The sequence below is a fragment of the Cetorhinus maximus genome, chromosome 8, assembly GCF_964194155.1.
Source record: "Cetorhinus maximus chromosome 8, sCetMax3.hap1.1, whole genome shotgun sequence".
In the NCBI taxonomy this organism is placed as follows: domain Eukaryota; kingdom Metazoa; phylum Chordata; class Chondrichthyes; order Lamniformes; family Cetorhinidae; genus Cetorhinus; species Cetorhinus maximus.
In genome coordinates this window covers 31,417,147-31,439,120 of record NC_135886.1, presented here as the reverse complement: position 1 = coordinate 31,439,120, position 21,974 = coordinate 31,417,147, and the positions used below count along the sequence as shown (strand labels likewise).

Here is a 21,974-nt window from a genome sequence, read left to right as displayed (position 1 = left end):
CTCCACTTCACTCCAGAGTCAGGCCAAGCCCTGACTTCAGATTTATCCTGTCAGCTTATCATTGTCGCAAAGCTGAATTCACTTTTCACCAACACCAGAAGTACAGAGTAAATGTACCCCCCGATACTATAGCAAAGCAAAACTCGTGCTCCAAATTAATCTTGATTATCACCAGCTTCTAAATTATTTACATCAGAATTCTACTGATTCATCATCATACCAATTGCTAATCAGGCTTTCTTTTTGAGGTTTTTCAAACATCGTAGGCAGCTATCTAAAACCTCCTCATTAAATCCTATGGAGAAAATTAAGAGCTGTTCGTCATGATGGAAAATATAAGCAGGACTATACAGTTAGTTAATGCTTTCCCTTGTTTCCAAGCCTCCCCCACCTCCCCCCTACTCCATCTTAACTCCACACTAAAGAAAGCTATCGCCTATGAGTTTCCATATCCTCTGACTCACTGTGAGCAACACAACAGGAAATTCACTATTTATGCAATGGTATTAGTATAAAATGTGTTAGTTATTATTGAGTGACTGTAACTACAGTTCTGTGGCGATTTTGATTACAAATCCCACCTGTGCGGACCACATGCACTTGAATCTGGCTGGTGCAAATAAAGAGAGATAATGATGCTTTATGAGAACTGCAATAGAAAGGAATTCATAATACCAAAGTTAAATGAAACTGATAACATACTGACAAATATTTGCTACTCTTTTTTTTCTAAGTACCATATAACTATTACTTCAAAAGTTGAACTCCAAATGAAAGCAAATGAAAGCAAATGAAAATGATTAAATGATAAGGAAACTGGCCTAAAAAGTGATCGTTTAAACCACGAGTGAATTCTGGGAAAACCAAAAGGATCAATATTGGAATTCAGACTGATCAAGGAACCAGAAAAAGATGAGATAGACTGACTGTGCTATCTGGGTAAATAATATATAGCAGTATGCTTCGGAGGGACTTATTTTCTAGTCCACTGTCTTGTTATCATGATTTTAGGCAGAGAAAAGAAAGGGACTTTTTTAGCATTTAGCTGTTAACTACTTCCATTACAACATTACACTCCTACATTATAACAGAGACTGCACTTCTAAAGTTTTTCATTGGTTGTAAAGCACTTTGGCAAATCCTGAGATCATAAAGGGTGCTATACAAATTAAAGTTTTCTACCTTTTCTTTATGTCAAAATTGGGCCGTTACAGTGCATGGCATGTGTATCTATCTAAATTGAATGCCACCTTAGAAGGGATTCATGTAGTAGGAAGAATCACCTTGCTCGTTCAAATAATCAAATTGGTGGGGGTTGGGGTGCAGGAGAAAATGAGGTCTTTTTTTTAAGTGCATAAATTTTGACCTTTGAAAACCCAAACCAGAAGGTTTTAATAAGTTGCACAAGGCTTAGGATGTTGTAGAAGCTTAAGAAACGGGTCTTCAAATACAGCAAATGTGGAGCGACAACCAGAAGGTTAAGAACAGTCATGTTTAACTCATACTGTTATATAATCCTTGAACTGTCTGAGAACAGGAGATATAAATGCTGATACTATAGCAGAGAAATTGAATAAGTGCAAGGTTACTTTAGCAAAAACAAGAAAAAGACAGCCAAAGAGAGATGATGATCACAACTACTATTGACCGTAGAAAATTAAAAGGCTAATTTATTGAGTGGATAATTGGTGAATGCTGTTACACTTTACCATGGTGTCAGCTGCATTTTCAAAGCCATTGATTTGGTCACCAGTATTGAATGCAAATTGTAAACCTAACCTTGTTAAACCATACAGTGATCCTGAATGCTGAGCACAGATGTTGTAAAGCAAAACACAATTAACCAATGACGACACCTCGCATTTGTAGCTACAATAATTTAAATTCTATCTATTCATAATAATATCTACCTAAATACCTTTTATAATCCTTTACTGTGTTATATATTTTTAATAAAGCCAAAAATCAATAAAATAAACTGATTAAAGGGGTTGTCAGCCCCTGATGGGGCACTGTAACTAAAACAAAACATCACCCCCTTTCCGATCCCCCCCTTTTTTTCCCAATAATTTATATAGATTTTTCTTTTCCCACCTATTTCCATTATTTTTAAATGTATTTCCAGCCATTGTTTTATCTCTACCTATCAGCCTTTTTCGATTCCTTCACCCCACCCCCACTAGAGCTATCTGTACCTTGCTTGTCCTGCTTTCTACCCTTAATCAGCACATTCCTTAGATAATATCACCACCTTCAACACCTCTTTGTCCTTTTGTCTGTGACATCTTTTGGTTATCTCCACCTATCACTGGCCCTCTATCCAGCTCTACTTGTCCCACCACCCCCCCCTTAAACCAGCTTATATTTCACCTTTCTTCTATTTTTACTTAGTTCTGTTGAAGGGTCATTCGGACTTGAAACGTTAACTGTGTTCTCCTCCACGCAGATGCTGCCAGACCTGCTGAGTTTTTCCAAGTATTTTTGTTTCTGTTTTGGATTTCCAGCATCTGCAGTTTTTTGCTTTTATCAAAGGAAACTTACAAAATCAAATTAAAATGGTGCTTCTGGGGCTGATGATGCATCCCAGCCCACGTGGCGCCCACCAGTCACAGAAGGCCTCAAGCCTGCTGGTGGACACCACGTGCTCCCTCTCCAGGGTCACCTGGCTGCAAATGTAGCTGTGGAAGAGGGGCTGACAGTCAGGCTGGATGACTCCCTCCAGCCTGCAATGCTACAGGAGTAAGGGTCCCTATTCAAAATTGTTCTACATTGTGATGGTAACCATTTAAGGATTGCAATTGAACAGAGCAAGCAACATGCTTGCTTTAAGACAGATAAGCCTCTGTTGTCATAAATGTGTTAAGAAAGTGCACCTGACTCCATCCTAGCAATTAGGAATTAATCAATTTACCCAGTTGTGTAAGTAATTGGTTTGGTTTGTGAATGATTAACACGGAGCTAGTTAGTTTAAGATGGGTCAAAAGTAGACTCAATTTTAGCATCTATAAGCATTAGATGCATATAGTAGAAATCCTTTCTGGTTTTTCAAAATATCTTAAAAAAGGGTACAGATTGGTTTGATATCTTCTGGTATTTAGACTGCAGGTTAAAGGTTGCATGAGTATATTTTAGATATATGGCTTCTCTGTGGATCACCACCTTGACATGGCGGAGAGGCTTGTGTGCTTTGACAATCCCTTCAGCAATGCCACTGGGACACTTTGCTACTGGTAGGGCTAACCATGGCGGCAAGGTCGAGGGGGCCGGAGGGCAGTGCCAGACAGAATGCAGTCCAAAAAGCCCTCAAAGACAGAACAGGCGAAGGAAGACTCTGCGTCTCACTGTCTGAAAAGGGAGAAGATGGCAGCAGCAATAAGGTGGTCCCAATATCATCATTTGACGTATCACCGAAATCTGATCACCAACCTGTCTAAATTGTGAGGGCCATGATGGCACCCCAAGTCCCCATGTTAAACAGAGTCACATGCAGGCTTCTACCAGGGTCCATTTGCTCACCGTCAGCCTTTCCTTTCCAATAGAAGGTGTATCCCCCTGTTTGTTCATTCAGCTGTCCCTCTCCAGGAAGGTGGGTTTCGCTGAGGGCGGTGATGTCAACTTGGAGTCTTCGTAGGTCACTTGATACAATTGCAAAATCCTGTGGTGATGGAGCATTGGCTACAGGGATAAAGCTGTGAACCTAGTGAACCTGGGATTCCCTAGTCAAAAATCTGCCCACAAGCGACAGATGCATGTTTGGACAGAGGTGTCTTTGGACAGCAATATCTGTGACAGAGCAGTCCTCCTCAGGATAGTCTCTGCTCACCCCAAATGCAGAGAGGTCTAGAAAAGGGGCCTTAAATATAGGCTGTCCCACTTTCTCCTAGCTGGGGAACCACACCCTGTGGGATCACCATCTTTGTGGTCAAAGAAAGAAAACGTTAAATTTTGCAACTTTAAATGTTAGAACACACTTGGATAATGTCAAGAGTGACTGCCCAGAAAGAACTGCAATTGTATCACATGACCTACCAAGAATCCAAATTGACATCACCGCCCTCAGCGAAACCCATCTTCCTGGGGAGGGACAGCTGAATGAACGAACAGGGGTACACATTGCCACAGAAGGCTGTGGAGGCCAGGTCATTGAGTGTATTTGAGACCAAGATAGATAGGTTCTTGATTGGTAAGGGGATCAAAGGTTACGGGGAGAAGGCGGGAGAATAGGGTTGAGAAACTTATCAGCCATGATTGAATGGCGGAGCAGACTCGATGGGCCGAATGGCCTAATTTCTGCTCCTATGTCTTATGGTCTTACGGACATAGCTTCTATTGGAAAGGAAAGGCTGACGGCGAGCCTCATGTCCACTAAGTTGGTTCTGCCACCTAGAATAGGATGTTTGATGAACAGCCAGAACTCCCCAATTGTATAAATGAAAGACTCATGACATTTCACCTACAGTTCAGTCATAAGCAATATGCCGCCATCATCAGCGCTTACACCCCGACCCTTGACTCCAATGAAGATGTTAAGGAAAAGTTATATTTTGACCTTAATGAAGTCCTTACTGCCATCTCAAAAGAAGAAAAGATCATCCTTCAGGGGACTTCAATGCCAGGGTTGGCCGCAATTCCGATGTCTGGAGTGGAAAAACTGGGAGAAATGGGGTGGGAAAAGCAATTAGTGCAAATAGCGTTCTCCTGCTGACAAAGTGTGCTGAGCATGGGCTCATTATAACAAACACACTCTTCCATCAGCAGGACAAGTGCAAATGGAGGCATCCTAGATGAAACCATTGGCACCTCCTGGACTTTGTCATTGTTTGGGTCAAAGATCTAAGTGATATCTGTGTCACTCGATCCATGCAGATCTGATACCAGCTGGACAGATCATTGACTTGTCCAATCGGTGATGAACATCCACCTAGCGCCAAGACATTGCAAGGCCCAAAAGTCCAACAGGAAGAAGATTAATGTCTCAGCCCTAAAGCAGCCCAACTGAAGAGAGGAATTTCAAGAGCAGTTCATGACCAATTCGGAAAATCTTCACACGTTTAATTCAATTCCAGAACAGCGGGATCAAATGAAGTCAGCTGTTCTAGATTCCTACATCCAGCCCATTGGGTTCGAGCCTCGTCATTACCAGGAATGGTTTGACATAAGTTGTGCTCAAATATGTGACCTCCTGGAACAAAAACAAGCAGCCTTCATTGCCTGCCAGAACAACCCCGGGTCGCAAGTCCAGAATGCAGCATTCCAACAGATCAAGGCTGTTGCACAACAACAAATCCGGAAGAGAAAGGATAGGTAGTGGGAAGAGAAAGGCCAAGGGATCAAACAATATGTTGACCATCATGACACGCAAAGCTTTTTTTGAAGCCACCAGGGCCACCTGTGACCAAGGTCAAATGGACAAAATCCCCTTCGCTCACAGGATGGTTTTCTCTTCTCAAGGATGACAATACCATCTGGCCATTTGGAAAGAACATTTTCAGCAACTCCTCAACCATGAATCCACAGTGGCAGCTGATACTCTCCATGTTATTTCCCCACACCCTGTGGTAGAATTCATGGGTGAACCAGTATCAATGGGAGAGCTGCAACAAGCAACCAAACGAATGAAAGACGACAAAGCCTGCGGCCCCAATAGTACTCCAGCTGAGATCTTCAAAGCTGGAGGATTTTTGCTCACTTCAAGATTCCATGCACTCATCCTATGGATTTGAGAGTAAAAAGAACTCCCCCAAACTTCAAGAATGCGACAATTCTTCAAGAAGGGAGATAAATCTTTCTGTGGAAACTATCAAGAAATTTCCCTCCTGTCCATAGCAGGGAAAATCCTCACACACATTTTCCTGAATTGCCTACTTCCTATGACTGAGGAAATCCTCCCAGAGACACAGGGTGGCTTTAGAGCTCCCAGAGGAACATCCAACATGGCCTTTGTCACCACACAAATCCAAGTAAAATGTCGAGAACACCAGGAACTCTTCATTGCATTCATCGACCTGACCAAAGCATTTGACTCAGTAAATTGTGAGGCTCTATGCATTGTGCTCCAAAGATTTGGATGTCCAAGAAACTCTATCACAATCCTGCAATTACTTCACGACAATATGACCCCAACTGTACTGAGTGGGAGGTCTGAAACAGACACCTTTAAAATCCGGATCGGGGTCAAGCAAGGCTGTGTGATAGCCCTCACACTATTTAAATCTACCTGACAGTGGCTATTCACCCCTTCAAAGATCAACTGCCCCTTGCTCTCAGCATTAAATACTGTCTCGATAGAAAACGCTTTAACCTCAGTCGCCTAGTGCCAAAACTAAACTGGCCACCATAAAAATACATGATCTACAGTTTGCGGCTGACTGCAGCTTTGTTGCACCCTCTGCATCAGATTTGCAAGCCACTGTTGATCTCTTCAAATCTGCATACAAGAAACTCGGCCTGTCCTTGAATGTTGCCAAAATGAAACTCATATCAACCCACACCCAGTCAGCCAAATATTCTACCTCACATATATGTTGAAGGAGAGACTCTGGAATATGTTGAGCACTTCCCATACCTTGGCTGCCACCTCTCTCAAAAGGTCACTATTCATAAGAAAATCCAACACCAGGTCAGCAGCAAAAGCACGGCCTTCTACAAACTAATATTTGGCTATTGGCTATTTAGCTAGAGCTAAGGAGCAAAAAAGGTGCAATTGCATTGCTTGGTGTGGTCTATAGGCCACCCAACTAGTTAAGGACGTAAAAAAAACAAAATTGCAAGGAAATTGCAGAGAGGTGCAAGAATTATAGAGTAATTATAATGGGGGACTTTAATTATCCAAATATAAACTGGGATGGTGGCAGTGTAAAGGGCAGAGAGCGGCAAGGGTTCCTAGAGTACTTTCATTAAGTTTTTTTTACAGCAGTTTGTTTCCAGTCCAACAGGAAGGGAGGCACTGCTGGACCCGGTTCATGGGGGTGAGGTGGGCCAAGTGGATCAAAAATCAGTAGGGGAACATTTAGGGGGCAGTGAACAGTGTATCATATGGCTTTGTTTGGCTATGGAAAAGGTCAATGAACAATCTAGAGTAAGAATAATATACCAGGGGAAAGCCAACTTCAATGAGGTAAGAATGGATCTGGGCCGAATAAATTGGGAACAAAGGTTGGCAGGAAAAATGGTCACTGAACAATGGGTGACCTTCAAAGAAGAGATAGTTCAGGAATAGTCAAGGTATATTCCCTTGAAGGGGAAAGGTAGGGTAAACAAATCCATAGCTCCCTGGATGACGAAAGAGATCGAGATTAAGATGAAGAAGACAGAGTATGCTTATGACTGATGTCAGGTGGATAATACAGTGGAGAACCAGGGTGAATATAGAAGATTCAGAAGGGAAGTGAAAAAACACAAAAGAGAAGCAAAGAGGGAGTATGAAAAGAGACTGGCAGCTAATATAAAATGGAATCCCAAAGTCTTCTATAGGCACACAAATAGTAAAACGGTGATAAAAGGAGGAGCCGGGCTGATTAGGGATTTATACATGAAAGCAGCGGAATAGCTGAGATATTAAATGAGTGCTTTGCATTTATGTTTACCAAAGAAGATAATGCTACCCATGGCATGATGAAAGAGGAGGTAATTAATACGCTAGAAGGATTTAAAATTGATAAGGAGGGGGTATTAAATAAGCTGTTGCCACATAAAGTTAATAAGACACTAGGACCGGATAAGATGCATCCAAGGAGAGGAGAGAGATGCAGGGGACTCGGCAGCAAGGGCAGGGGGGTGGTCCCCAGCAGCACTCCCTGCCCCGCCCCCCTTCATCCCCCCCACCAAATGTCAAGCCCTCAATCAGGCACTGAGTGTTTAGGGAAGGAAACAGTTAAAGAAGTTCAGTAGCTAATTATTGGATTGTTGAACTAAGTACCCATTTTGTTGTATAAAAGGGATGACAGCTGAGACTAGTTGGCTTGGAGGAGAGTTTTATGACAAGCAATAAAACTCTGTCTTGGTTTTGGTCTTCATTTCTAAACAACTATTGGAACTTAACGGTGGTATCAGAGGGCGGTTGCTGCATGTAAATAAAAGATTGGATACTAAGCTTTCTTCAGACAAAAGACTGTATTTGGAGTTAAATTTATAAGAGCAGAGTGGTTTGGAGTCATTCAAAAAAAAGGAAATTGGCTGAATCAAAATGTAGGGTTTTGGGGTCTGATTATCCACCTATGTTCTGAGAGTGAATCCTATGAACAATGGACGAATGAAGTAATCATGTGGACATGGGTTATGTCCTTACCAAAGAAAACAGGGAATGGCCTTGGCACTTGCGTTACCATACAAAAGCAAAATAAGATGCAAAGTATTTTTGGAGTTGAGCCTGAGCATTTGGACACTGATGAAGGTTTGGAAACATATTTTGATTTTATGGATAAGATCTATCAAAAAGATGATTAATTAAGTGCTAATGAAGCATGCTCTGATTTTTGACACATTTTGAAAGTTGGAAGAAAATTCCATAGAAGATTACATAATAGAATTCAGTAGACTATACGCATGATTGCAAAGGTCCCGTCTAGAAATTCCCCACTTAGAGCTGGCGTTCAAGTTACTGGACTGTGCCAAAGTATTGAATGTGGACAGGCTTCTAGTTCTAACGGGAGTTAAGTTTGCAGAAAGACACACACTGCTAGAACAGATGTCAGAAGCTCTTTTTAAAAAAAAATTCCTCGAAAAACATTCCTTTCCAGCAGTGTTCATGGCGCAAATGAGCCATTCGGTGGTAAGACAGAAAATGAAGGACACAATGTTAACGGGATGGCGAGATCGTTTAGAAACAGGATGCAGGTATCAGTACGAAAGGAGATTTGTAACTAGAAACAATGGGGACAGAAACACATTTGACAATTATGACAGGAGAAAAGAATCAGGGATCTACAACAAAAGAATGAACCCCAGAAATGCCCAGGGTGTGGTCAATCGGTGTTTTAGGTGTGATTCAAAATGCCAGTATGCAATGAACTATCTCAAATGATAATAAGGTGTTTGAAATTAAACATGAGACCGAAGACTCAAGAAGATGGAGATATTGACCAAAGAGAGGACATTGTATTAGTTACAAGAAATTTCAGCCCAGCAATGAATGTCTTTGTTGCAGTCCTTTAACTGTACGGTGCTAGATAGATCTGCGGAATAGAGTGGTTAAAATGCTACCTGAATTCCTTAAATGACAAGGATTGAATAAGAATTTGAGAGTTCCACCAGTTTTGGATTCAGAGATGATAGTAACCTAAAATCTTTAAAAAGGGTATTGATTCCCTGTAAGATAGCTGGAGTCAATCATTTCATCAGCACTGTTGTAGTGTCTAGCGAAATACCATTACTGTCGAGCAGACCATTGATGAAGAAAGCGCAAATGAAGCTGGACATGGAAAATGACAAGGCCATTGTATTTGGAAAACCTGTAGATTTACAATTTACGCAATCTGTACACTACTGTATTCTTTTAATGAAACCTAACTTTTCTACTAAGCAGATTAAAGAAATGTTGTTAGCACCAGGGGATAGGAATTTAGAAGACAAAAAGCAAATTGTGTTCAAACTGCACCGGCAGTTTACCCACCCTGCTTCGCAAAGATTAAAAATGTTGCTAAGGGGTGCAGGAATAAGGGATGGAACCAGACCCCTCACAATCATGCAGCATAGGAGTATGAGAAGTACATGGTTTCTCATCCCTTCCTACAACACTTTCTGAACCCAAAAAATTGTAGTCCGCGCCAAATAACCCTGATGAGTGTACCCGAATAGTCTGGTTCCCATGTTGTAAAGTGACTGTTTTACTATCTTTACGAATAACCTTTCCCAGGCCCTTCCATTCGTTAAGTCCTTCTCTTATGGTATACCATATCTCCCTGATTGAAAATAGTTTCCGATGGATGTACATTGTATCTTAGAGCTCGCCAAATTCAAACTGACGTTTGACCTTGTTTGTTTACCTAGCCAATCAAGTTGCCCAATTAGACTTCAGAGTTCCTCTTTTTCTATTTCAGAAGCCGCTGTATCTTTCTGGGAAGCCCTACCACGACTAATTGCAATGGGATTAACGTTCTCTAAGTAGGATTGCTGATGTAAAGGGATGTGATCCTCTTTGCCTGATTTCCAATCCAATGTACTTAAACGCACCAGAAGCCTGACTTCCACTCTCTCCCCTTGTCCAGTCCCTTCCCACCTACATCCGTGATTCCTCTGACACCTTACGTCACATCAACAATTTCCAGTTCCCTGGCCCCAACCGCTTCCTCTTCACCATGGACGTCCAATCCCTCTACACCTCCATCCCCCACCAGGATGGTCTGAGGGCCCTTAGCTTCTTCCTTGAACAGAGGCCCCAACAATCCCCATCCACCACTACTCTCCTCCGTCTGGCTGAACTTGTTCTCACACTGAACAATTTCTCCTTTAACTCCTCTCACTTCCTCCAAATAAAAGGTGTGGCTATGGGTACCCGCATGGGCCCCAGCTATGCCTGTCTCTTTATGGGGTATGTGGAACATTCCTTGTTCCAGTCCTACTTCGGCCCCCTCCACAACTCTTTCTCCGGTACATCAATGATTACTTCGGTGCAGCTTCATGCTCTTGTCTGGACTTGGAAAAATTTATTAATTTTGCCTCCAATCTCCACCCCTCCATCATTTTCACATGGTCCATCTCTGACACTTCCCTTCCCTTCCTTGACCTCTCTGTCTCAATTTCTGATGATAGACTGTCCACCAATATCCATTACAAGCCTACCGACTCCCACAGCTACCTCGACTACAGCTCCTCACACCCCGCCTCCTGTAAGGACACCATCCCATTCTCTCAGTACCTTCGCCTCCGTCGCATCTGTTCTGATGACACTACCTTCAAAAACAGTTCCTCTGACATGTCCTCCTTCTTCCTTAACCGAGGTTTTCCACCCACGGTCGTTGACAGGGCCCTCAACCATGTCCGGCCCATCTCCCGCGCATCCGCCCTCACGCCTTCTCCTCCCTCCCAGAAACATGATAGAGTCCCCCTTGTCCTCACTTATCACCCCACCAGCCTCCGCATTCAAAGGATCATCCTCCGCCATTTCCGCCAACTCCAGCATGATGCCACCACCACACATCTTCCCTTCACCCCCCCTGGCGGCATTCTGTAGGGATCGTTCCCTCCGGGACACCCTGGTCCACTCCTCCATCACCCCCTACTCCTCAACCCCCACCTATGGCACCTCCCTATGCCCACGCAGAAGATGCAACACCTGCCTCTTCACTTCCTCTCTCCTCACCGTCCAAGGGCCCAAACACTCCTTTCAAGTGAAGCAGCATTTCACTTGCATTTCCCCTAACTTAGTCTACTGCATTCGTTGCTCCCAATGCGGTCTCCTCTACATTGGAGAGACCAAATGTAAACTGGGCAACCGCTTTGCAGAACACCTGCGGTCTGTCCGCAAGACCCAAACCTCCCTGTCGCTTGCCATTTTAACACTCCACCCTGCTCTCTTGCCCACATGTCTGTCCTTGGCTTGCTGCATTGTTCCAGTGAAGCCCAACGCAAACTGGAGGAACAGCACCTCATCTTCCGGCTAGGCACTTTACAGCCTTCCGGGCTGAATATTGAATTCAACAACTTTAGATCTTAAACTCTCTCCCCCCATCCCCACCCCGTTTCTTCCCCCTCCTTTTTGTTTTTTTCAATAATTTATATAGATTTTTCTTTTCCCACCTATTTCCATTATTTTTAAATCTACAACTAATACCTTGTCAGTCTTTCCACCCCACCACAACTAGAGCTGTACCTTGAGTGTCCTGCCATCCATTCTTAATTAACACATTTTCTTAGATAATATCATCACCTTCAACACCTCTTTGATCCTTTTGTCTGTGACATCTTTTGATTATCTGCTCCTATCACTGCTTGCTTGTCCCTACAACCCCACCCTCAACTTCTCTCCCACCCCACCCCCCCCCTCCACCCCCCACCTTAAACCTGCTTATATTTCACCCCTCTCCTAACTATATTCAGTTCTGTTGAAGGGTCATGAGGACTCGAAACGTCAACTCTTTTCTTCTCCGCCGATGCTGCCAGACCTGCTGAGTTTTTCCAGGTAATTCTGTTTTGGTTCCAATTTTAAACTCCATTCTGAGTCCATTAATGACAACTGTTTCAAATAGCTACTACCACCCCTTCAAAACGGACGATCCTAAGGTTGGAGAAATCATTCGGGCAAACAAAACATTGACAAAATTAAAAATGGAGCATCGTGTTTTGAAATTCTCATCTTTGGGTGATGTTAGAAAATGAAACTGTGTTCAGTGATGCATCTTATGCAAATCTATGTGATGCATTTTCGAGTGTGGAAGGATTTATAATATTTCTCATGAGAGAAAAAGGCAAATGGGAATCTAAAAAGATATGAAGAGGTGTAAAACGTACGTTAGCATCAGAGACTCTCGCCCTTGTTAAGGTAGTAGATATGACATTTTTTATATCAAAGATACTGGCAGAAGTTTTAATTGGAAAAGGGTATTCGGGAATGGTATAGAATGTCTTACAGATAATAAGTCACTTTGGGAAAATGTTCACTCCACGAAGTGTGTTAATGAGAAAAGATTGTGAATTGACATTGCAAGCTTAAAACAAATGCTTGCGAATAAGGAGATTGCCAAGATCAAATGAATTGATAGCAGCTACCAATTATCTGACTGCTCCTCCAAAAGAGGAGCAAGCTCCAAGAAGTTATTAAAAATCCTCAAAAAAGGACATCTCTTTCTTTAAGAAAAATCATACTCCTTTTCTGTGAACCTATCTATTTATGCGTTCTCTTTTTAAGGAGGGGAATAAGGTGAATTTATTGAATGGAAAAATGTATATTGATGTTTGTTGTTACTATTATTTTTTGTGTGATTATATAAACTTAAAGATTACTTTCTTTTTAAGAGGGGAATCTGTTAGGGAAGGAAACAGTTAAAGAAGTTCAATTGCTAATTATTGGGTTGTTTAACTAAGTACCCATTCGGTTGTATAAAAGGGATAACAGCACATTAGTTGGCTGAGGAGAGTTTTATGACCAGCAATAAAACTCTGTCTGAAGGAGTCTGTCTCGGTTTTGGTCTTCATTTCTAAACAGCTATTGGAACTTGATAAGTGTCTTCGATTGAGGGACTACCCCATCCCTGGAGGTAACGAGCTGGCTGCATGGTACTAGCTGCCATGAACACAGCATGGTGACAGGCTCACCTGCAGCTGAGTTAATGCCAGTGGCAATGGCAGAAGGCCTATGAGTGGTCAGTAATTGGCCACTTGAGGGCCCCAATAGATGGCAGAGAGGGAAGGTCGACCATGGGCCTTCCCACCTAGAACTTCATTCTGGCAGAGGCAGTAAAGTGGCAGGGTTCCAGTACGCCACCATCCCGCCTCCAAGCTCACGACCATTGAGAGCACAATATTCCATTCAATAATTCAGGACAAAATAGTCACATGGACAAATGCCAGTTAACTAAGGAAAGCCAGCATGGATTTGTCAAGGGGAAATCATGTTTAATTAACTGGCTGGAGTTTTTAAAGAGGTAACAGAGGGTTGCTGAGGGCAATGCTGTTGATGTGGTGTACATGGACTTCCAAAAGGCTTTTGATACTGTGCCGCACAACAGACCTTCTGAACAAAGTTACAGCTCATGGAATAGAAGGGAAAGTAGCAACGTGGATACAAAATTGGCTGAGTGACAGGAAACAGAGCACTGATTAATGGTTGTTTTTTTGTGCTGCAGGAAGGTTTGTTGTGGAATTCCCCAGGGGTCAGTAATGGGACCTTTGCTCTCCCTGATATATGTTAACAGCCTAGATCTTGGCGTACAGGGCACAATTTCAAAATTTGTGGATGACACAAAACTTGGAAGTGTTGTGAACTGTGAAGAGGATAGTGTAGAACTTCAAAAGAACGTACACAAGTTGGTGGAATAGGCAGACGGGTGACATGATGTTCAATGGGGGGAAAAGTGAAGTGGTTCATTTTGAGAAAGACAATATAAATTAGAGTACAATTCTAAAGGTGGATGTAGGAGCAGAGGGACCTAGGTGTATATGTGCATAAGTCATTGAAGGTGGCAGGACAGGTTGAGAGCAAGGTTAGTAAAGCATACAGTGTCCTGGGCTTCATTAATAGGGGCACAGAGTACAAAAGCAAGGAGGTTATGTCGAACTTGTATAAGACACTGGCCCAGCCTCAGCTGGGGTATTGCATCCAGTTCTTGGCCCCACACTTTAGGAAAGCTGTGAAGGCATTGCAGAGCGCAGAAAAGATTGAGAATGGTTCAGGGATGAGCAACTTCAGTTATAAAGATAGATTGAAGAGAAGGCTGAGAGCAGATTTGATAGAGGTATTCAAAATCATGAGGGGCCTGGACAGAGAAGATAGGGAGGAACTGTTTCCTCTCATGAAAGGATCGAGAACAAGAGGGTACAGATTTAAAGTAATTGGCAAAAGTGATCTGAGGAAAAACTTTTTCATGCAGCGAGTGATTGGGGTCTTGAATGCACTGCTTGAGAGTGTGGGCATATTGCATGTTCAATCAAGGCATTCAAAAGGGAATTAGGCTGTTATCCAAAAAGGAAGAATGTGCAAGAGTACAGGAAGAAGGTGGGGGAGCGGCCCGAGGTGAACTGCTCAGACGCAAATGGCCGCCTTCTACGCTGTCACAATTCTGCGATTCTGTTTGACAACAAAGACCTCCGCAAGTCAACAATAGTCCTTGTTTACAGAGCAGTGGTTGCCGCCATACTCCTGTACTGCAATGAGACTGGGGCCTGTGCATCAGTGACACACAAGAGTGCCAAAGAAATTCCATCAGTGGTGCCTCTGCTGCACTCTGGATTCAATAGGAGGTCAGTCGAATAAACGTCCGAACAAGTCTCCTTTTTGAAGCCAGCTCCACAGGCATTCAGGCAAAACTCCTGCAAAATCAACTTTGATAGACTGGATACTCTGCCCAGATGGCCACAAACCATCATCCATGCCAGGTCCTATATCGCCAACACTCAAATAGCCCACGTTCCAGAGGATGACAAAGTAAATGCTTAAAGGACACTCAAACTCTTCTTGAAACGAGGCAGCATTACATTAATGACAGGGAGGAGCTTGCTGCCAATCGTTCAGAATGGCTACAACATGTCCATCAAGCTGCACTTTGCCTCGAGTCTCAATGTCTTAATGCTGAGGCAGACCGGCAGCAGAGGAAAGAAAAGGAAACGAATCCTGCACTCCAGATCTCGCTACATCATGGGACGTCCTGCCCCATGTGTCGAAAGGCCTGAGGGTCAGTCACATGACGACCCATGGCAGAAATTCGTGACCCTAAGTAGACTTCATCTTTGAATCAAGGGACTGCTGATGTTGATGAGAATATGGACATATCCCATCATTTGCAGCACAAACTTACAACATTTCGCCATGATATTGTGACTAGAATCGCCCAACTGTAAAAGGCTGAATAACACATTTGACAAAATTGAAGATAAATTTTCAAAATGTTAAAGCAGTTGATAATTATAATTCTAATAAAGGATTATTTTGAAAAAGTATACTGTTTGTTCTTTGTGTGAATTAACAAACAAAAATAGCGTAGGCCTGCTTATCAACCACATTATCCACCACCTTTTATCTTTTTGTACGGTGTTATGATGAACCAAATTTACCTCTAAATTTTTTGGGAGGATTTTCCAGGTCTCCAGCTCCTGGTTCTATCACACATCTGTCATCAACCAATCTGCAAAAAACAAATAGATATTTCTTAATATATAATAAAATCTGTTTCTGCCAGATAGGACCTATCTGAGAAGTTGTGTTCATAATGTTAGGTTCTTAAATACTCTGAAGCCAAGTGCATTTAGGTAAAGAATCACTGAGACAAACAATTCAAGAGGTCACTAACAAGGGCCATACACAGTCAATATGTTGGTAGTTGCTCGAACCTCTAAGAGTAATTTAAAAAGTCGTTTTCTTGGTAAAATGAGTAACATTTAATGGAATAGCAACATAATTACACCAATTGGAACTTGCATTAAAATTGTTGAATTTCACATTATTAAATTAATGGCTAAATTAAAACTTAAATTTTTTTTAAATGCAATTCATTTTAGAATAGATACACTATAGCAGCACTGTCCAAAACTATTGAATTGAACATTTCGGCATTGTTCCAACAAAAAAAACAACCAAATAAAACAACAATATTCCTCTCAACAAACTGCCCACCCTGTGCCTTGTGTTGTTGTACTCATTAAAAGCGCTTATATGAATGTTATATGAATGCAAGTTGTTGGTGTTGTTGTTGGTAGTATCCAACATGGAGAGATCTTCTCTAGGAAGAGCACACTGATTGAATTCTTGAAAAATCACAGAGATAAACAGATCAAGGTGATTTGCAGTTTACCCAATTTATGCTGGATATTGTCGTCATTGGTGATAATCATTTAGAATAAGCTAGTGTTCTATAGTCACTTGCCTTCTCACTCAGCATGACAACAAGATAACATGTACTTTTCCAACAGTTTCTAAAAATAGCCATCTGTGTGAATAAAGAATTTTCACGGATGCTGGTTAAATATGTGCAGCAGACTTCATTATGCAAATCCAAATTATTATGCAGCAAGTAAGCATAGTCACTGAGTTAGTTGTTGGTGGGGGCAGACATAAGCTGTCAATATTGTATTTTGCTTCGTCATTTTCTAAATTCTATGGCATAAACTTCTCATTCACAAGTCATTATACGTACGAACATACAAATTTTATACATATGAGCATGCAAACGTACAAATTAGGAGCAGGAGTAGGTCATTCAGCCCCTCCAGCCTGCTCCACTATTTGATAAGATCATGGCTGATTATGTGGCAATCTGATTGTGGCCTCTACTTCCCCATCTACCTCCAATACGCTTTGACTCCTTTGTCAGTTAAGAAGCCATCTAACTCAGCCTTAAAAATATTCAATGATCCTGCCTCCACTCCTCTCTGGGGAAGAGAATTCCACAGATTAACGGCCCTCAGAAAAATTTCTCCCCATCTCCCTCTTAAATGGATGACCCCTTATTTTTAAATTGTGTCCCCTAGTTATAGTCTCTTAAAAAGGGGGAAGCATCCTCTCAGCACCCAACCTGTCAAGTCCCCTCAGGGTTTTATATATTTCAATAAGGTCAACTCTCATTCTTCTAAACTTCAATCGATACAGGCCCAAATTGTCCAACATTACCTCGTAAGATGAGCCCCTTCATCCCAGAAATCAGGGGAATAAATATTCTCTGCACTGCTTCTAATGCAATTATATCCTTTCTTAAATAAGGAGGTCAAACTTTACTCCAGATGTGGTCTTACCAACGCCCTGTACAACTGTGGCAAAACTTCACTGCTTTTATATTCCATTCTTCTTGCAATAAATGACAACATTCCATTTGCCTTCCTAATCACTTCCTGTACTTGCATACTAACTAACTTTTTGTGATTCATGAACCAGGACACTCAGGTCCCTCTGTACCGTAGAGTTCTGCAATCTCTCTCATTTAAATAGTATTACTGCTTTTCTTTTCTTCCTGCCAAAGTGAACAAGTTCACACTTTCCCACATTGTACTCCATCTGCCATTTTTTTGCCCACTCACTTAACCTATCTAAGTTCCTTTGCAGACTTCTTACAACTTACTATCCTACCTATCTTTGTGTCATCAAATTTAGCAACCAGACATTTGGTCCTTCATGCAAGTGATTGGTACAGATTGTAAATAGTTGAGGCCCCAGCACAAATCCCTGTGGCACTCCACTAGTTACAGCTTGCCAACCTGAAAATGACCCATTTATTCCAACTGTTTCCTGTTAGCTAACCAACTCTCCATCCATGCCTAAACCATGAGCTCTTACTTTGTGCAATAAGCTTTAATGTGGCACCTTGTCAAATGCCTTCTGGAAATACAAGTACATCACATCTACAGGTTCCCCTTTATCCACACTGCTTGTTACTTCCTCAAAGAACTCTAATAAATTAGTCAAAAATTATTTATCTTTCGCAAAATCACTGACTCTGTCTGATTACATTTAAGATTTTCTAAGTGCCCCACTATAACCTCCTTAATAATAGATTACAGATGTTAGGCTAACTGGCCTGCAGCTTCCTACTTTCTCTATTTTTTTCTTGAATACAGAAGTTACATTTGCTACTTTCCAAGCTGATGGGACCTTTCCAGGATTTAGAATTTTGGAAAATTAAAACCAATAATCTACTATCTCAGCAGCCACTTATTTTAAGACCCTACAATTAAGTCCATCAGGACCTGGGGACTTGTCAGCCTTTAGTTCTAATAATTTTCTCAGTACCATTTCCCTAGTAATTGCTTTAAGTTCCTCCCTTCCTTTCACCTCTTGATTTACAATTACTTCTTGGATGTTATTTGTGTCTTTTACATGAAGACAATAACAAAATATCTGTTCAATGCTTCCCCCATTTCCTTATTTCCCATTATTAATTCCTCAAACTCCCTTTCTAAAGCACCAATGCTCAATTTATTTATTTTTAAAAATATTTTTAGCTAGTTTTCTCTCGTCCTTAAATTTTTCCCTCCTTATTAATTTTTTAAGCATTCTTTGCTGAATTTTGTTTTCTGTCCAACCTCCTGGCCTGCCACTCACCTTTGCAGAATTGTACGCTTTTTCTCTCAGTTCGATATTATCTTTAACTTCCTTAGCTAGCCACGAAAGATGTATCCTTCTCCCCTTTCTCACTGGAATGTATCCTTGCTGAATGTTATGAAATATTGCCTTAAACGTATTCTACTGCATCTCTTCTGACCTACCCCTTAAACAAATTTCCCAGTTCACTTTAGCCATTCCTGTCTTCATACCCTTATAATTGCCTTTGATTAAGTTTAAAAGAGTAGTCTTAGACCCACTCTTCTCTCCCTCAAACTGAATGTGTAAATTCAATCATGTTAATCACTGCTACCAAATGCTTAAAACTATAACGCTTAAAAAGATTCATGGCAGAAGTACAGTGGAAACTGTTGTCTGTCCAAAGCAAGTATTATCATGATGGATAAAAACAAAAAAGATAAAAACAAAAAACTGCGGATGCTGGAAATCCAAAACAAAAACAGAATTACCTGGAAAAACTCAGCAGGTCTGGCAGCATCGGCGGAGAAGAATAAAGTTGACATTTTGAGTCCTCATGACCCTTCAACAGAACTGAGTAAAATTAGGAGAGGGGTGAAATATAAGCTGGTTTAAGGTGGGGGTGGGGGGTGGGGGTGGGGGGGGGGGGGTGGTTGTAGGGACAAGCAAGCAGTGATAGGAGCAGATAATCAAAAATTGTCACAGACAAAGGAACAAAGAGGTGTTGAAGGTGGTGATATTATCTAAGAGAATGTGCTAATTAAGAATGGATGGCAGGACACAAAAGGTACAGCTCTAGTGGGGGTGGGGTGAAATAAGACTAAAAGGGCATAACAGGTATAAATTTAAAAATAATGGAAATAGGTGGGCAAAGAAAAATCTATATAAATTATTGGAAAAAAACAAAAGGTAGGGGGAAGAAATGGAAAGGGGGTGGGGATGGAGGACGGAGTTCAAGATCTAAAGTTGTTGAATTCAATATTCAGTCCGGAAGGCTGTAAAGTGCCTAGTCGGAAGTTGAGGTGTTGTTCCTCCAGTTTGCGTTGAGCTTCACTGGAACAATGCAGCAAGCCAAGGACAGACATGTGGGCAAGAGAGCAGGGTGGAGTGTTAAAATGGCAAGCGACAGGGAGATTTGGGTCATTCTTGCGGACAGACTGCGGGTGTTCTGCAAACCAGTCGCCCAGTTTGCATTTGTTTTTGTTTTTTCCAATAATTTATATAGATTTTTCTTTTCCCACCTATTTCCATTATTTTAAAATTTATACCTTTTATGCCCTGTTAGTCTTATTTCACCCCACCCCACTACAGCTGTACCTTGTGTCCTGACATCCATTCTTAATTAGCACATTCTCTTAGATAATATCACCACCTTCAATACCTCTTTGTTCTTTTGTCTGTGACATCTTTTGATTATCTGCTCCTATCACTGCTTGTTTGTCCCTACAACCAACCCCCCCACCCCCACTTCTCTCACCCAACCCCCCCCACCTTAAACCAGCTTATATTTCACCCCTCTCCTAATTTTACTCAGTACTGCTCAGTACTGTTGAAGGGTCATGAGGACTCGAAACGTCAACTTTATTCTTCTCCGCTGATGCTGCCAGACCTGCTGAGTTTTTCCAGGTAATTCTGTTTTTGTATTGTCATGATGGAGTTGTGTTCCAAGCAATCAGGTGGGATAAGCTGCCTTTATTTAAGGTAGTGCCAAGACCCTTCACAGGATCATTAGACTAAAATTTACACAGAACAGGAGAAAGAGATTTTAGGGAAAAGTGGAGAAGTTCAAGAAGGGGATTCTATGCCTAGGGCCTACAGGACTGAAGGTACCACCACCGATGGTGGGGCAAAGGGAATGGAAGCTGCACAAGTGGCCAGAGTTAGATGATTGAAGAGATTGTGAAGATTACAGAGTTAGGAAGGGGTGAGACCATAGAGGAATTTAAATACCAGGATGAGAATTTTAAAATCAAGGCTTTGGTGGACCGCAAGCTAATGTAGGTCAGTGAGCACAGGAGTGATCAGCAATTGGTGTAGGTCAGGGGACACAATTATTTACTATGTATTTAACAATCAAGGCAGTAGTAATCGAACAGCTGCTACAATAACTGTGAGACAATAGTACTGTACCATGGAAATGTTAATTAGAGGATAAGGCCACAAAGCCTTTAGGCATAAAATGTGAAAATTCTCAGTTCCCTGTAATCTCAAATCTTTCACAACAGACTATGGGTACAATTATTTTTTGATATTTGACAGTTTTCCACTATGGTTAATGGATTCTTAACTTGAAAGTCCCTATTAGGAAAATAGTGTGTTACATAGGATTTGTTTGCAGCCTCCCAGGGGAGATAATGCATGTCTCGAGATTTCAATTTATCTTTCTTTAAACAAGGACTCCAACTGCAAACCTAGGAAGAACCCTCAGACAAAACTGGTCACAAGGAAAAAGAGATTGCCTTCTCTCAAACTCTGACTCAAAACTATTTTGAATTTTGGTTTAATAAGATTGAGATATTCATTTTCAATCATATTGACCTTTAAATGTAAAGTAGCAATCACCATTGTTTGTGTCTATTAAGTATCAGTACTACAGAAGGGCTCCATTGAGTCCATTAAAAATATCTGTGCGACAAGCAGCCCACTGATAAGACCAAAGTTGTACTTTTGAAGTTCCTTCAATGTAAAAAAAACCCTCAGCACTTCATGAATATCGATCGGGAAAATGTACTCTGAACCAAGGCAAGCGGTGGTGAGAAAGTTGAGGAAATTTGGTCAAAAAGATGAGCTTTGAGAAATCTTAAAAAGAATTGGAGACAAAGGGATTTAAAAGAAAGGCTTGCATTTATCCAGCACTTTTCATGGTCACTGGACAGCTCAAGCATTTTACAGCCAGTGAAGTACTTCTTTTGAAGTGTAGTCACTGTTGCAATGTAGGAAACATGACAGTCAATATGCACACAGCAAACTCCCAAAATCGGTGATGTGATGTTCTGATAATCTTTTCTGTGATGCTGATTGAGGGATAAATGTCGGCAAGAACACTAAGGATAATTCCCCTGTTCTTCTCTGAAATACTGGCATGGGATCATTTACATCCACCCAAGATGGTGCTTCAGTTTAACAGCTCACCCAAAAGACAGCACCTCTGACAATGCAGCACTTCCTCAGTACTGCACAGGAGTGGCAGCCTTGATATTTGTACTCAAGCCTTGGAGTAGAACTTGAACCCGATCCCTGTGACTCAAACATCAGTACTACCAACTGAGACACAGATGACACTGCAAGGGAGTGTCAGAAAGTGTGGTTCAAC

General features: G+C 41.6%; 1 protein-coding gene across 2 annotated transcripts in view; it reads right to left on the bottom strand.

Annotated features, from left to right (window-relative positions):
- itpr3 (inositol 1,4,5-trisphosphate receptor, type 3) overlaps nt 1-21,974 on the bottom strand; it is a 322,646-nt gene that overhangs the window by 284,963 nt on the left and 15,709 nt on the right. For both annotated transcript variants that reach the window (XM_078546659.1, XM_078546662.1), the window contains exon 2: nt 15,706-15,776. In XM_078546659.1, coding sequence (XP_078402785.1) covers nt 15,706-15,776 — 71 coding nt within the window. The remainder of the gene's footprint in view (nt 1-15,705; nt 15,777-21,974) is intronic.